The sequence below is a fragment of the Trichoderma citrinoviride genome (assembly GCF_003025115.1).
Source record: "Trichoderma citrinoviride strain TUCIM 6016 unplaced genomic scaffold BBK36scaffold_23, whole genome shotgun sequence".
Taxonomy (NCBI): domain Eukaryota; kingdom Fungi; phylum Ascomycota; class Sordariomycetes; order Hypocreales; family Hypocreaceae; genus Trichoderma; species Trichoderma citrinoviride.
The window spans coordinates 103,728-119,661 of NW_020194731.1; the positions used below are offsets into that span (position 1 = coordinate 103,728).

Here is a 15,934-nt window from a genome sequence, read left to right on the forward strand (position 1 = left end):
TGGCTAGGGCAGAATATCATGAAAGTCTCGAAACTACCTAGGGAAAGGAAAGAGTCTATCTGCAGAGGGCTCTCTGTAAGGCTCGGATGTGGTCTACGCATGCGGTCATTCTTCAATCAATGGTATGAACTGTTATGAGTAAATATGCAGACATTATTGCTACGTCGTACTCCTGTCCATTTCAAAACTAGATGCCAAGAGCTTAACAATGTGACTGCCGTAATGAAAACATCGAGTATTGGCTGCGCCGGGTTGTTCTAGGTCACATTAGGCAGCTTGGTTATATGTTGCAAGAGACCACGCAGATCACCTTAGAGGTTGCGAAGATAAACGCGATGATAGCGTCAGTTTGCCAAACGACTGCTCGAGCGTAAGGCGCAAAATAACTATATAAATTTGCCCTCCCTACGACGAGAACGACGTGAACCTGACCCAGCTACCAACTGTTCCTGTTTCTCTTCCGCTGTGAAAAGACATCTTCACAATGACCAGCATCCGTCGCCTTGCTCTTTACCTTGGAGCCCTGCTCCCCGCTGTCCTGGCCGCTCCTGCTGTTAATCACAAGTTGCCCGAAGCTGTTCCCAACAAGTTCATTGTGACTCTCAAAGATGGTGCCTCCGTCGATGCCGATTCTCACCTTACTTGGGTGAAAGACCTCCACAGGCGCTCACTCGGCAAGCGCAACACTGCTGGTGTTGAGAAGACCTACAACATCGACACCTGGAATGCCTATGCTGGCGAGTTTGATGAGGAGACCGTTGAGCAGATCAAGGCCAGCCCCGATGTGAGTATTCATCCTGCCAGTAGGCGAGACGCCAGATGTTGATGTCTATGGTGTTCATGACAATATCAGGTTGCTTCCGTCGAGCCCGACTACATCATGTGGCTGTCTGACATTGTTGAAGACAAGCGTGCTTTGACCACTCAGACTGGTGCCCCTTGGGGTCTCGGCACGGTCTCCCACCGGACCCCCGGCTCAACCAGCTACATCTATGACACCTCGGCTGGTAGCGGAACATTTGCCTACGTTGTTGACTCTGGAATCAATATTGCTCACCAGCAATTCGGCGGACGTGCCAGCCTCGGCTACAACGCCGCTGGCGGAGATCACGTTGACACTCTCGGTCACGGCACTCACGTTTCCGGAACAATCGGTGGCTCTACCTATGGCGTTGCGAAGCAGGTAAGCTAGCATATTACTCGTCTTCCTTTCGTATGTAAGCCGTGAGCATGCCTAGCTGACTCTGAAACAATAGGCCAGCTTGATTTCCGTCAAAGTCTTCCAGGGAAACAGCGCCAGTACCTCGGTCATTCTCGACGGCTATAACTGGGCCGTGAACGACATCGTGTCCCGCAGCCGTGCCAGCAAGTCTGCCATCAACATGTCTCTCGGGGGACCCGCTTCTTCTACTTGGACCACGGCGATTAACGCAGCCTACAACAAGGGTGTTTTAACTATCGTGGCCGCCGGCAACGGTGATGCCCTTGGGAACCCCCAGCCTGTTTCTAGTACTTCTCCCGCCAATGTGCCCAACGCCATCACCGTTGCTGCCCTTGACATCAACTGGCGCACCGCTTCCTTCACCAACTATGGTGCTGGCGTTGACGTCTTTGCTCCCGGTGTCAACATCCTGTCTTCATGGATTGGCTCCAACACTGCCACAAACACTATTAGTGGTACTTCCATGGCCACTCCTCACGTTGTCGGCCTCGCCCTTTACCTTCAGTCTCTTGAGGGCCTTAGCACCCCAGCTGCTGTCACTAACCGCATCAAGGCCCTGGCTACTACTGGCCGCGTCACTGGCAGTCTGAATGGCAGCCCTAACACTATCATCTTCAACGGAAACAGTGCTTAGAGAGGTGCTTAAATAAGCGGCTTGGCTAAAGGTATACTTAAGAGGTTCTCCATTGATAGTCAATAGACGCTACAGAACTCTAGATTCTGCGTCGGCGTGACTTACAAGTTCTGAATGTGCTGCGGGGGTACACATACTAGATAGGTACCTTAGGTATTCCATAATCAGGCTAGGTACCTATGGAAAAAAAAACAAATTAAGAGGGAACGATCTAATTTCCATGCTCAGGTTCTCTATGCCAAGTGATTTCGATGCTCTACCCGAGGAAGCAACTTAAGTACCTAGGTAGTATAACAATGGTACCATTCTCATAGGCAGGTACCGTATGATTCCTTCTCGATACTAGAGGGTATGTAGATGAAGGACTGGGTAAGTCTTGAACGCCATGAACTCTGAAGAATCATCATGAATCTCGTGCATACTTTAGCTGAAATCACATCCTCATGTTAGTGATGCTGCTGATACTCATCAGCCATGTCGTCTTATGGGCATGAAAAAGCAGTTGAAAACGGGAGACCTACAAAGATCTACTAGCTCTGAGTAGAATTACTCGCTGCGCTGCTTGGCTGCCTCTTCATTCGCGCCTTCTACAGGACGAGAAGGGGTGATTACATAATCCAGCTAACTGCTGCCTCAATCCCAATGCACATGTTGGCGACAAAAGTTTTTGGGTCGTTTCGTTACCGCCAAAATAGCCTCGTTCAATCTTACCACTGCAGCAATTGATCTGCCACGTGCCATTGCGCAGTTCCGCCATCATGGACCAAAACGTCTCCCCAAGCCAGATTGCAGCCATTCTCCTCTCTTGGCTCGACCTTGAATTGATTTCATGCACCGCCATCCAGGGTCTTTGGGCGGGATATGGCCACATTTGTGCCATTTCTGCTCGACCAACCGCAGATTATGAGGACACGCGGTGGCAGCGCTTCTCCCGAGCTCAAGCAGATGGCCAAGGCAGTACAATCCATCTGGTGCTGAAGATCGTTCATCCTCCGACGAAATCTGGCGATGAAGGACATCTTCGGAAAATCTTTAGCTATGAGGTTGAGCAATATTTCTACGATGAAGTTGCTCCGCACCTTGCTGGTAACATAGCAGTGGCTCAGTGCTTTGCTTCGACAAGAAGAATGCAGAAACAGGCGGCTGAGCACGGTATTGATCATCTGATTGCTACTCTCATGAACGACCTGAGGCTTGATTTTCCTCTTTCCGGCGAGAAACGAGCGGTGCTTTCGAGCAAGCAGGTCTATGCAGCCTTGACGTGGTTGGCCAAGTTTCATAGTAGCTCCTGGACCTATATGCCGCAGAACCTTAGCCAATTTCTTTTGCCGCCACTTGAAGAGGCCTCGAGGCGTCAAACAGATCCCAAATCTGGCGGGAAGGCCCTCTGGTTGAATGGCGGATACACATATTTGGCCACCAGGCGCCAAGAGTATCGGCTGCTTGCCCAAGACAGATCCTCAGAATGGTCTGATGCTTTTTGCACCTCTGTGGACGGTAAAGCATCTCTTGCTGAACAAGTCGCCGACTTTCTGACTCCATGTGGCCGGCCATATGAAACATACATCCACGGAGACGTAAAGTCCGAAAATCTCTTCTCAACAGAATCTGGCGATGATGTTGTGTTCTTTGACTTTCAGTATGCCGGAATTGGCCTGGGCGCTTGCGATCTGGCTAAGCTCTTTACTTGCTCCATCCCATTGAGCATGCTCACGAAGAACAAGCCCATTCCAGCGAAATTGGGAATGGAGGAGTGTGAAAAGAGATTGCTCAAGCATTATTGGCTCATATTGTCGGGCGACCGAAATGGCCACAAGACACCCGTGTATGAGTGGGAGGACTTTCTCCGACACTGGGAGGCTGCGCTTGTAGACTGGTGTCGGTTTCAGGCCTCTTGGGGCTTCTGGGGAAACACGGAATGGTTAGAGGCCAGGGTGAGGTACATCATCAACGACGGTGCTTGGAGAGACTGGCTGGCTTCAGAGGTAGGCGCAGACGGTGTAGTAGGAGGTAGTTAGGGCTGGGTAAAGATGAGCGTGACGCATTCTAAAATATCTTTCAAGCGGGTATTGAAAACAAAATATAATACCTTTTCATTACCTCATATCTATTTTCTCCACGCATCTCGGAATACGTGGAATGGCACTCGGATCCGTGAGGTCCTCAGTGTGGCAGAGGCGGAATACGGGTCGTTCCCTTGCTGCTGAATCACCAGTTGTCCTTCGCCGCCCTGATTTGAAAAGAATGAAGATAACAGGAAGATTATATATTTGCTAATAGACGACCTTTCCCAAGCTCATATGGCGAACATCGCAAAATAGCTCTTGAAGGTTCAGCCACAGAACACTCGATGGGAAGGCTGGGGGTTGGTGAACAGATTTCTATTGTATATATTATCCGCGCTGCGCATATCTATGTAAAAGTCGTTTGACCACAGGATATTTAACAAGCGGGTATATGTCTAGTCGTCTCGTTGCCAGCGCTGACGTGCCCTCTTAAGGCGTGACGACAGCGAGCTTACCACGGACAGGGACATTTTCCTTTCTGCCCACTTCGGGGAAGTCTGAGACTTTGACTCCCTTGCGGAACAAAAGGCAATGAGTCGAGCCGCCGAAGTGAAACATGCCTAGCTCGTCGCCTTTCTTGACATGCTGCCCTTCCTTTACGGTGATGTCAACAGAGCTAACCTCATCCATGCCGATGGCAATAAAAGCCATCAAACCAATGGCAGGATTGTCAGCGTCGATGAAGATGATACCCCGAGTTGCCATTGAAGAGAGATAACCTTGGCCCACCGATATGCCACCGGTATCGATGTCTTTATTATTAGGATCGCCAACGCCTTCGAACAATGGCTCACTGAAGTAGGTGCCGTCCTGGACGAATGCGCGCCGAATGGTCCCCGAGACAGGAGAATGCCAGCGGTGATAAGATAGCGCAGATAGAAAGGCCTGGTACACCGTCGCACCGGCAAATTGCTGGGCCAGCGGATCGTGTGCGAGCATATCAAGGACTGAGTAAGGCTGGCCTTTGGCGAAGAATCGATCCCGCAACTGGGCATCTCGCTGAATGTTGAACACCTTGGATTCACATGCATTGGCGATGACATTATCGTCGTCCGGAGATGCGACGGGTCTTGCTTTATCATGGACCTTTCGAGTGAAGAAGTCTGGAAGTGCTATTGTCAGCACATGTGCCGCGTTTCCAACCTCTGCGCCATAGAAACGCTTACCATCCCAGGACTTATACCCGTGAAATTTGGCGGTTGGGTCACAGACAAACATCTCTTGGAACTTCATGGATGTCTTGTATGGAGCGTTGGCAACTTCCATAACGTCATTTCGGCCCGTTTCGCCGAACCAGCCAAGTTTGTGATCTCCCAAAGCCTCTGCTGATTCTGGAGACTGCAGTTGAAGGTCTCAGTATACTTGCACACAATGTATCAGAGAGTATCGTGGCTTCCAATTACCTCGAGATATTTCCCCCACTCGTTAAGAACTTTCTTGATCGCTTTATTCACCTCTGGATCCAGGAATGCAGCGTGGCCGCTGACAAGGCGAGGTTAGCAAATGATTACCCTTTTCTCTTACAGATCGTTGATGCTCTCGTTCTACGCACCTTGCTGTGCCCATGGGATAGTCGAGAATCGCGCAAAAGGGCACTCCAACGACACCAGCGCTTTCGGCCGCGTCAGTCCACTCTGGGGCTCTTGTGACAATGTGATTGAGCACTTGAAGCATGTGATGATAGTCGCGAATTTGTTTGGTGCCTGTGGGATCGTGCCAATACGGTCGCTTGTTTGGGATTTCTTCGAACATTTGAGTGAAATACATATACACTCTTGAGTTGCCCTCGATCAACTCTTTGAGCTCTTGCAGCGCTGGCGTCAGCTTCTCATTGGGGTGCTTGTCGACATGGTCAGTCACGCGACGAAGGTATTCGCGATGAACACGGTGATCAGCTGGAAGCCATGCGCCAGGTCTAGATGAAGCAAACGTCTGTCAGATCGCGATGTCCCACTGATGAAGATGAGTGAATTTCGTGAAGATGGTTCATACTTGTTGATGCGCCATTGACGCGGAATATCATGATGGTCGCCGTGTTGCCAAACCATTGTGAACGAGTTGACGATCGGTTGTGTAAGGGCTGGAAAAGAAGCGCAAAATCGAGCAATAGAGATGCTACGTTTGAGTATGCTTACTTTACGGCATACAGCTTTTATACTCCGCGGGTTCAGGAAAGGTCCATACAGCAACTCTAGTCTTACGACAGCAATGATGCAATCGTGATGTGAGAAATATACCTAGGTAGTTGAAACCAAGATCTATTACCGGAGCGTTAACATGATCAGCCGCTAGGTTGCCGAGTTCCCGCCTGCCCGCCATGGGATGCCAATCAGACGATACATAAATAGCGACAGGTACGCAATTTTACTCCCATTACTTTGGCTAGATCTCTGGCAATAGTCGGGTTTGAGAATTGCCAAATCCGCACAAACTAAAAGGCTCTCGAGGCCCAATTATGGTCCAGTAAAAGGGAAAACAGTCTTGAGGTAATCTTCTCTGGCTACGTCAAGATGGATATATCCTGACGTACCCCACGACGATACGCTTTACCTCCATTTCTGCTTGGACGCAAGCTGTCTAGATGCACTTAGGTTGTACGCTAGGCGAAGTATCGACTTGTTTACCATTACCACTTGTTGGCGTTTGACTACCTCAGTAGATTTATTACATAGCACGACGGGACCCATCTCCGCGCTGCGGCACCCAGTATTTGCTGCCCCCAGCAGGTAGCGACCTGGAACCATCAATGCGCAAAGTCTAACGCAGCCACCAAAAAACGCTACTACACAGTAATATTAGCTACAGGCATGCAGTAGGGGGAATTTGCCCACCGGGTCATTGGAGTCTCGATCTGCGGCCATCTTCACGAGCATTACATCAATCCAAGGAGTGTTCCATTTCGCCTTCTAGGTGTCTCATGAATGGGTGATATTTCACATCATTCACTCAAGGAAAAAACGATTGAAGGCACAGTATTGTTCCTTGAGGCATCGAGAGGATTTTTGACTTTGCGTTAGTGCACAGCGCCATCCACCGTGAACGATATAAATTGAGACACATCCCCCCCCCCCCGACGACTGTGCGCAACTTCGACAAGATCTGCCAGGGGCTTCCATAGTCTTGCACCTACCTATACAGATTCCGTCCCATCCGGCCTCCGAGGAAATGGCACCAGCGCGGCCGGTATCATCCCGTGGTATCCAGACCAGGTTGCTCATAATCTCGGACACACATGGCTTGCAGTTGCCAGTGGAGATCAAGACGCCGGTTGATGTGGCCGTACATTGCGGCGACTTGACACAGCACTCCAAGCTGGATGAGTTTCGAGCAGCCATACAATTGATTGAGAGTATCAACGCTCCCCTCAAGATCATCATTGCCGGAAACCATGACTTCTCCCTTGATATACCAGTTTTCAAGAGGAAGATCTCTGAAGCAGTCAATTTTGCATCAGAACCCATCGATGATGCATTGATCAAAAAAGAGTATGGTGACTATGGGACAGCTCGGAATTTGCTACTACAGCTAAGAGAAAAGAGCATAGTATTCCTGGAGGAAGGGACACATCAATTCAATCTCAGAAATGGTGCCCGTCTAACTATCTACGCAAGCCCATACACCCCAACCACTATATCATCGAGTGATTGGGGCTTTCAGTACAACGATGACCATACCTTCAGCATCACTAAAGCGATCGATATCGCTATCACACACGGACCACCCCACGGAATTCTGGACCTTTCGGAAGATAAGAAGAGGGTGGGATGTCCGCAGCTCTTTGCGGCCATAGCAAAAGCTCAGCCTCGAATTCACTGCTTCGGACATGCCCATGAGGGGTGGGGTGCTAAGCTGGTTGCTTGGAGATCCGTGATATCAGACGCTCCCTCACATTTCACGGATATAGATAACAACGAGTCACAAGTTATTGAAAACATGGCAAGCCTCAGAGGATCCAAGTTTGATTCCCCAGAGGAAAGAAAAGCGAGAGAAGAGAGACTCGCTGCCTACAGAGAGCGTGGGTATTGTGAGGTGAGTCACCTCAGCGACCAATCGCCATTGGGAGCAAGTGGAAAGACTTTATTCATCAATGCAGCTGTCATGGGACAAGAAGGGTTAGATCAGCTGCCGTGGGTTGTGGACATCGAGTTGCCAGGTTTCGCTTGACTCCTCAGATATGTTGCACCTACCTACACCACGCATTTCCGTCTTCTTCCTACCCATTCTTATATCTCCATCACCGGCTGAAATAGAGACGTCACCTTTGTCAAAGAATGCGTTGTACACCATGGCGGAGGTTCTCATAAGGGCAGATAGAGCCACAGGAAACATTACAAGTTACTATTCATGGACACGTGGACAACGAAAAGCAATCATTGTCCAACGGGGCGGACTTCAGGATTGCTTTGTTTCGCCAAACCTTGACGTCTCTCGGTAGCTACTGTGTCGGTATGGGATACTCAAACTTGATTGATCATCGTTCAGCTTCAGTATCAATCTTTTAATACATCATACTGTTTCCCCTATGCTCATCGCAGAATAGGTTATCGCAACGAAGGCAAGCATGTGGGAGGTTTGATTGGTTGGTGTGACTTCTTCAGTCTCAAACTATCGTGAGCATGACAGAATCTAACATTTTCAGACATACTGGCCTCAGAGGTCGTGAGAGTTAAAGGAGGCGCCATTTCGTGCTTTACAATGTCGTCTGACTCGATTTTGCCGTTTAGTTTCGTCTTGGCAGAACCGATAAAGTAGATCGCATATGCCCTGTAAACAGGTATAATCAATGCTCGCATGGACCATGATAGCCCGATAACTTTCCCATGTTTCTAAGAGACCGGGCCAACAACAAGTACCAATACTACCTAGTCTCTCGTTTCTCTCAGAGAGAAGGCTGATCCAACGCCCGAGCCTCGCCCCCCCTATTTCAAGTGCGGGGAAATGGAAATCTGGATTCGTGGATGGTTGTCGTGCTTGGAGATTGGCTGTAGGGTGATACCTGTGCAACTTCGGGTCGGATAGCTACGCCTAGATATCAGGACGGAACACAACTATTCCGGTGCTTGAGTCATATCGGGCGCCTTGCATTGAATAACTTACGGCACGTGATTCCTTCTCATTCATAAGATTTAAAGTACTTGGCCTCAGCTGTTCGAGACGAAAGGGACGATGCTAATCGGTGAAGGTGGCATCCCCCCAAAATACGAACTAAACGGCTTCTACTCGCCATTCCCTTGGCACTCCGGGTCACTGTATCCATCCATTCTTAGTTGATCCATTCGTATCTACCTTACATTGTCATTATTGTCTCTCATGCACGGCTGTAACCTACCACTTAGCATGGAATCGTCTGTCCCAGCTGCTAAGCGACGCGAGACAGTCGACTGTTTCAATTGCTCAGCATCACAGCGATCCTGTGATCGAACAAAACACCGATGCGATACTTGCGCGAACTTGTTGGAGCAATGCCAGGGCTATCCAAGAGCGCTCCAATGGCTCACAGGCGTCACATCGCGAGGAAAACAGAAAGGCCGCTCTATCAGTATCGACGCTTCAAACCCCCAATGGGAATCTACAACACCAACGAACCACACCTTCATATTCAAGCAAGGACGACCGCCGAAAAGGGGTAGAGTAGAAACTAGGGCATTGAAACAGCAGTGGAAGCCCAAATCAAGGCCCAAAACGACACAAGAAAGCCGAGAAAATAATACCCAAGAAGAGTCACGCCAACCCAGCGTACATGTCGAATTACAGCCGCGCAATGGAATGGCAGTGCATGATTTTTCTGGCCTTGGTGCATTTGTGGCTTTCGATACTGCTTTGGATAGCATCGACATTCACGGTTACCAGACTTCGCTATACAGCAATGAGATTCCCTCTGCCACCCCCGCTGTCTGGGGATCATTAAATCTTGGATGGAAGGAAACCACCGATTCGATAGGGGACAGCAATCTACCCTTTCCCTTGGTTGAAACTTACGACGAAGCGTATTCTCGACCGCTGACTTCCCAGCCTGCCATTGGATCATCTGAGCTGCTCGCCTTCTGTGAGTAAGCTTCTCTTTCCGACACCATCGCCGTAAGCTGACATGTAGGTTCTGTCCAGACGACGCTGAGCTGTGTACTCTCCCCTTGACGTTTGACTTTTCGGCAAACCCTTTCCGCTGCAATACCGATCCATCCCATGGGCCGCAATACTTATTCCATGCCCTCCTTGCTTTCTCTATACAACACGTTAGCCGTCTGGGCGATGCGACGTGCAAAGACTCGACGGATCAACAGATAGCGTCGTACAGGTATTCTGCGAATAATCAAAGCACAGTCGAACTCATTTTCGCCGGGGACTCCACGAAACATTTTGTGGTCGATACCATCTTAATCCTCTTTGCGCTTGATGTAAGTTATCGCTTTCACATTCCTCTGTTCTCACAATGGTATTGCCACTCTTTAACCATTGTCCTCCAGACTCTTACCTCTGCCGCTGGGCCTTGGTATACGCGCCTTAGTGATGCTTTCCAGAAGCTGGAAAGCCTCGGTGGGGTAAACGCTGTTGCGAGCTCTCCGAGATTTCGTGCGCAGATTGCCATGTTTGTTTGGTAAGTAATTAATCTATGGCTTAGAGGGAAAGCGGTATTAATACAGAGCTGTGCTTCTCTGCAGGTGGGATTGCAGCATCTCTCTCATCTCTCGATCGCAGCCTGTATTTCCACCATCGTACTATGACTTCGTGCTGTCTTGCGACGATGGCTCTTGGAACATCTTCACCATATCGGGAGTGCCACGACAATTGTTCCAATACTTCCGAGAGCTGCTTCAACTGGCTTATGAAAAAGAACAGATATCAGCGCTAAGATATGCAACTTTCGACATGAGTCGCGTCAGAGACCTGGAGCGATACATACAAGAATACTCTGACGACGGCTGCGAAATGTACGGCGCGTGTGCTGATGAAGAGACTGTCCAGGCTGCGCACGATCATTACTATGCAAGCAATACTTGGAAATATGCTCTTCTACTGTACATCTGCCGCGTCTTCAAATGGGACAGATCCAGTGACGCTCCAATGGCTCAAGTACTCTCGCTTTCGAGGCAATTATTGGACAGCGCACGATGCTGCAGGCCAGAATCGAGTCTGCAAAAGCAGTTCTTGATCCCGATATTCCTGGCCGGCGCAGAGGCGACCGGGGCTTATTCACGAAACTTTGCAAGGGACTACTGCGAAGGATGGTACAGGAAGTCGAGATACAACATGTTCATGGAAGCGGCAGATCTTTTGGAGGAGATCTGGACGCAAAAGGACGCCCAGAACAACGCCTTTAGCATTTGGTGGGGGAGCCTGATAGACCCAAGGAAGCCTAATGGGTCGGAATTTCTTTTTGGGTAGATGTGCGCCCCAAGCATCGATCTGATAGTCGCCGAGCACTGGTACGTAATATCTAGTAAACTTCCGCGGTTGGCTTGTATGACGCTGCAGTCTTTCCCTGATCCAAGTGGTCTATTGTGGCAATACGTATTGACACCTTCGATCCCATCGATACTCAATTGCAGATTCTGCTCACAAATTACTCTTCAACTTTATGCGGACCGACTTGACCTGAGTGTAGTCGCTGAGAGCATACTCGCCCATTTCTTGTCCTATACCAGATTCTTTGAACCCACCAAACGGGACTTGGTAACTCAATGAATTATACGTGTTTACCCACACTGTTCCAGCCTTCAGCTCGTTGGAGACGCGAATTGTCGTATTTATGTCGGAAGTATGTATTGCGGCAGCGAGCCCGTAGTTGGAGTCATTGGCCAGTTCAATCGCCTCGCGTTCGGTGTGGAACTTGCAAATGACACAGACGGGGCCAAATATCTCCTCTCGCATAATCCTCATGTCCCGACTGACGTTTGAGAAAATCGTGGGTTGAATAAAGTAGCCCTTGGTACTGTGGCGCTCACCACCAATCTCAATTTTGGCGCCGTCGTCTTTGCCGGATTGAATGTAGCCCATGATACGGTCAAACTGTACTTTGCTGATTTGAGGACCTTGAAAAGTGTCCTGGTCGAATGGATCACCGATGACGGCTGCAGATGCTCGCTCCTTGAACAATCTGACGAAGTTGTCATATATTCCTGATTGGACGTAAATCCTCGATCCAGCACAGCACACTTGCCCGTGGTTCCAAAAGATTCCCAAATGAGCCCATGTAACTGCTTCTTCAACATCAGCGTCGTCGAAAACAATATTGGCCGACTTGCCACCAAGTTCCAGCGTCAGCTTCTTTATATTAGATGCAGCTGCGGCTTGTAATATGCTTCGGCCAACAGCAGTCGAGCCAGTAAAGGCGATTTTGTCAACGTCTGCATGAGCCGCAATGGCTGCACCCGCAGTGCTGCCGAAACCAGATAGAATGTTGATCACACCAGCGGGAATACCTGCCTTTTGCATCAGGGTTGCTGCGTATAATCCAGACAGAGGGGTTTGCTCTGCAGTCTTCAAGACAACAGTGTTCCCGCACGCAAGGGCTGGGCCAATTTTCATACTAAGAGAAACGAGTGGGAAGTTCCACGGGATAATCTGACCGCAAACGCCAATAGGCTCATGCCTCGTGTAGGTAAAGTGGTCAATGTCGGTATCAATGGTTTTGCCATTGATCTTGTCGGCCCAGCCGCCATAGTATCTCAAAGTCTCGGCCGCTATTTGGATGTCGACCTTGGACAGGGATAGCGCTTTTCCATTGTCCAGGGATTCGATTGCTGCCAGGATATCGGAGTGTTCTTCGAAGAGATCTGCCAGCCTCACAAGGAGCTTGCCTCGAGCTGTAGGAGATGTTCTTGACCAGACATCAGTGAAGGCTTTGCGCGCTGCCTTGACGGCGAGGTCAACGTCTAATAAACGTAAGCGATCACCCATACGACAGTTGTTTGTAAGTTCGTCGCTAACCTTCCGGGCCGGCTTCGTGAACGGCTACGATTGGCTGCTCGTTTGTGGGATTGACTGTCTCGAATCTTTTCCGTTGGACACCCTCCACCCACTGACCATCAATGAACAAGCCCAGTGGCTGGGTGTACGTGATGACGGGAGTTACGATGACCTGCGTTAACATGACTATAATGGGCTGTCGTTGCACGCGACTTGGAACAGACTCGGTTTGGTGGTCAGTAATGATTTGCTGATGGCGGCGAAGATTTGCTCGATTTAAATACAGCCCCTTGCGACCCAGGACGTTGCGAGTCGCTACATTCCGTTTCACATATAATGGCACTGCAGAACACTCCGCAAGCTCAACGCGCCCAGTTGCTGCGTCCCACCAACCTGCTAGATTGTCCCGACTTGGTAAACAAAGTGCACTGTCATCCCCCAACCAACGGCAACTTCTCGATTTGCCTATTGAGGAAATTCTTGACTTGCTTCGAAATCGGACACCTTGGCCCTTTGAGAGACACGGCAAAGTCAGCTCACTTCACTTGCTCTTTCAAGATGAATGTCTCCGCGTACCTAACGATCTTAGTATCACATAGTAAGAAGCTCAGATGAGAGATATGGCCTCGGACCACGAGGCGCCGACGAAGGCTTAGTGGGCTGGAGTCACTTAGCTTTACAGAAGATTGCTTGAAGGGGAAAATGTGAAGACTGATGTCTCTCTCCTTTGCTAAGGTAACTCCTACCCCGAAGGGACACGAGTCCAGTCAGCATTGGGCAAATGAACTCAGCCAGGCGGGATGGAGTCTACGGCCGACTCCGCAAGGTCGGCTACATATACAAAGAGCTCAGCTGTTTTCCGGCTACATATTTTAGTATATTTTGACCTTGTCTAACAACGGGAAAGAGTGTGAAGCTTTGTGTCAAGAGGATTCTTCCCCGGCGGAATATGACTACTACCGATCGACTTCCCACCGGCGCCGCTGGTCATTTCGACTACATCGTTGTCGGCGGCGGAACCGCTGGCTGTGTTATCGCAAGTCGCCTTTCCAGCTACTTACCACACAAGAACATCCTTGTGATTGAAGGCGGACCCAGCGATGTCGGCGATGATCGAGCTCTCATCCTCAAAGATCGGTTCAAAATGCAAGGAACGGAGTTGGATTATGCTTATACCAGTGTGGAACAACTGAAGGGTAAGTATCTAGCGTCGCAGTGTTTGCTTTCCACCACAGCTGATTGTGAATAGGAAACAGCAATATCCTTCACTCTCGGGCAAAGATCTTGGGCGGTTGTTCTAGCCATAATGACATGGTTTCGTTTCGTACGCCCGAGTACGACGCATACACGTGGGAAAGGCTAGGATGCAAAGGGTGGTCTTTTGACACTTTCAAACGACTGTACCAGCAACTGCGCGTCATCACCTACCCGAGCGCTCACCCTCGAGACCAGAACCAGCTGAGCAAGGATTGGATTCTATCTGCGCACCGTGGTCTTGGACTGCCGCTCGTGAAGGATTTCAATAAGGGCATCACCTCGAGCTCGGGGCTCACAGAGGGTGCTGGATGGACTCCTTTATCTTACAATCCGGAGAATGGTTGGCGCGGTAGCGCCAGCGCATCGTACATCCATCCGATTCTTCGTGGGGATGAGAAACGGCCGAACCTCACGATTCTCACAAACGCATGGGTCTCTCGCGTCAACCTCCAAGGAGACACCGCGACGAGCGTCAATGTCACAACAAGCGATGGACTGAGACATGTCGTCCGTGCCGCGGCTGAGATCATTCTTTGTGCCGGAGCCATCGATACGCCACGACTGATGCTACTCTCCGGTCTCGGCCCTCGAGATCGACTGGAACCGGTCAGCATCCCTGTAGTAAAGGATATACCCGGGGTTGGAGAGAATCTCCAGGACCATCCCTGTACGCTTGTCCAGTTTGAGCTCCATGATGAGGTGCCCGGAAATACAGCAACACACTCAGACGTGCTAGCATTTCTCCGACATAAGCCTTACAACTGGGCAGGCGATGATGGCAATATCCCTGATATCCTCTTACACATGTGGCAGCTCAACGATGATATGACGCCGGATGGGTATGAAAGGCCAAAACATCCGTTCATTATCCTGCCAGTCGTGCTACGCACACATACACGAGGCAGTGTATACTTGAAGTCAAAAGACCCGCAAGAGAAGCCAGCCATTGATTTCAGATATTTCGAAGATCCCGATGGCTACGACGCAGATATTCTGGTGGCTGGCATCAAGGCTGCCAGAAGGATGGCCGCGTCTGAGCCCCTCAGGAGCTGGATCAAGCACGAAGTAGCGCCTGGGGCTCATATAACTTCAGACGAGGAGTTGAACAGATATGCTCGTGCAGCTTCCCAGACCATGTTTCACCCGGCTTGTACTACGAAGATGGGAGACGTGCTCAATGACCCAAAGGCTGTGGTTGATTCTCGCCTTTGTGTCAGGGGGGTCAATAACCTTCGGATTGCAGACGCTGGGATATTCCCCACTATGATAACGGTGAATTTGATGCTCACCGTGTTGGCGGTTGGTGAACGGGCGGCTGAATTGATAGCAGAGGATGCTGGGTGGCATGGTCCCAAGTCCAGGATGTAGTGGTCAAAGCTGGTACAGATACCGCGAGGTTCTAATGCATCTGAATATTTATGTACCCTTTTACGATTTAACTGCGGCGCAAATAAATCTCGATGGAGCATTACACGTTGCTCACTGAGCTGCCTTGCCTTGCTTGCCTGGGTTCAACGACCAGCATCCGGTAACACTGACCAATTACCTTGATTATCGGAGCTGAGGCGTCTTAGTACGCCCTTCATCCTCCATGTCACATGAGCGTCGCCATGTACTGCCCCGCCTTATTTCGCAACGGGTATGCTCCATTGTGTGAGCGAAACTCAGCACTATGACGACGAAGAGTTCCCCAATCTCGCTGCGAGCTAACAGTCTCTGTATCCAGCTCCATATCTGAGCCATTTTGACGACACCCGGGCGGGGGAAAAGATTCAGAGAAGAGCAGGCAGAACGAAACACCTATGACAGTACATAATCTCTGCCACTCAACTGAGTGGCATACTTAGC

The 15,934-nt window shown here is 49.9% G+C and overlaps 7 protein-coding genes across 7 annotated transcripts; 5 read left to right on the forward strand and 2 right to left on the reverse strand.

Annotated features, from left to right (window-relative positions):
• Window positions 1-484: 484 nt before the first annotated feature.
• Window positions 485-1,856, forward strand: BBK36DRAFT_1163677 (serine proteinase; the record flags this gene model as incomplete). Its single annotated transcript, XM_024894560.1, has 3 exons — window positions 485-784; window positions 854-1,183; window positions 1,257-1,856. 3 exons carry the CDS (start codon window positions 485-487, stop codon window positions 1,854-1,856), a joined length of 1,230 nt encoding a protein of 409 aa, XP_024745061.1.
• Window positions 1,857-2,614: 758 nt separating this feature from the next.
• BBK36DRAFT_1131028 (hypothetical protein) lies at window positions 2,615-3,874 on the forward strand (the record flags this gene model as incomplete). The annotated part of the gene is made up of 1 exon (XM_024891909.1): window positions 2,615-3,874. The coding sequence occupies one exon, from the start codon at window positions 2,615-2,617 to the stop codon at window positions 3,872-3,874; it is 1,260 nt and encodes a 419-aa protein (XP_024745062.1).
• Window positions 3,875-4,351: 477 nt separating this feature from the next.
• BBK36DRAFT_1131038 (hypothetical protein) lies at window positions 4,352-5,970 on the reverse strand (the record flags this gene model as incomplete). Its single annotated transcript, XM_024891910.1, has 5 exons — window positions 4,352-5,025; window positions 5,089-5,260; window positions 5,326-5,404; window positions 5,475-5,837; window positions 5,915-5,970. 5 exons carry the CDS (start codon window positions 5,968-5,970, stop codon window positions 4,352-4,354), a joined length of 1,344 nt encoding a protein of 447 aa, XP_024745063.1.
• Window positions 5,971-7,087: 1,117 nt separating this feature from the next.
• On the forward strand, window positions 7,088-8,086 carry BBK36DRAFT_1131011 (Metallo-dependent phosphatase; the record flags this gene model as incomplete). The annotated part of the gene is made up of 1 exon (XM_024891905.1): window positions 7,088-8,086. One exon carries the CDS (start codon window positions 7,088-7,090, stop codon window positions 8,084-8,086), a length of 999 nt encoding a protein of 332 aa, XP_024745064.1.
• A 1,173-nt stretch (window positions 8,087-9,259) lies between these two features.
• On the forward strand, window positions 9,260-11,305 carry BBK36DRAFT_1131105 (hypothetical protein; the record flags this gene model as incomplete). Its single annotated transcript, XM_024891919.1, has 4 exons — window positions 9,260-9,968; window positions 10,028-10,317; window positions 10,387-10,517; window positions 10,582-11,305. The coding sequence occupies 4 exons, from the start codon at window positions 9,260-9,262 to the stop codon at window positions 11,303-11,305; spliced, it is 1,854 nt and encodes a 617-aa protein (XP_024745065.1).
• A 171-nt stretch (window positions 11,306-11,476) lies between these two features.
• BBK36DRAFT_1163680 (aldehyde dehydrogenase) lies at window positions 11,477-13,013 on the reverse strand (the record flags this gene model as incomplete). Its single annotated transcript, XM_024894561.1, has 2 exons — window positions 11,477-12,795; window positions 12,851-13,013. The coding sequence occupies 2 exons, from the start codon at window positions 13,011-13,013 to the stop codon at window positions 11,477-11,479; spliced, it is 1,482 nt and encodes a 493-aa protein (XP_024745066.1).
• Window positions 13,014-13,761: 748 nt separating this feature from the next.
• Window positions 13,762-15,454, forward strand: BBK36DRAFT_1190565 (GMC oxidoreductase; the record flags this gene model as incomplete). The annotated part of the gene is made up of 2 exons (XM_024896674.1): window positions 13,762-14,025; window positions 14,079-15,454. Exons 1-2 carry the CDS (start codon window positions 13,779-13,781, stop codon window positions 15,452-15,454), a joined length of 1,623 nt encoding a protein of 540 aa, XP_024745067.1. The 5' UTR covers window positions 13,762-13,778.
• Between the last annotated feature and the right edge of the window lie 480 nt (window positions 15,455-15,934).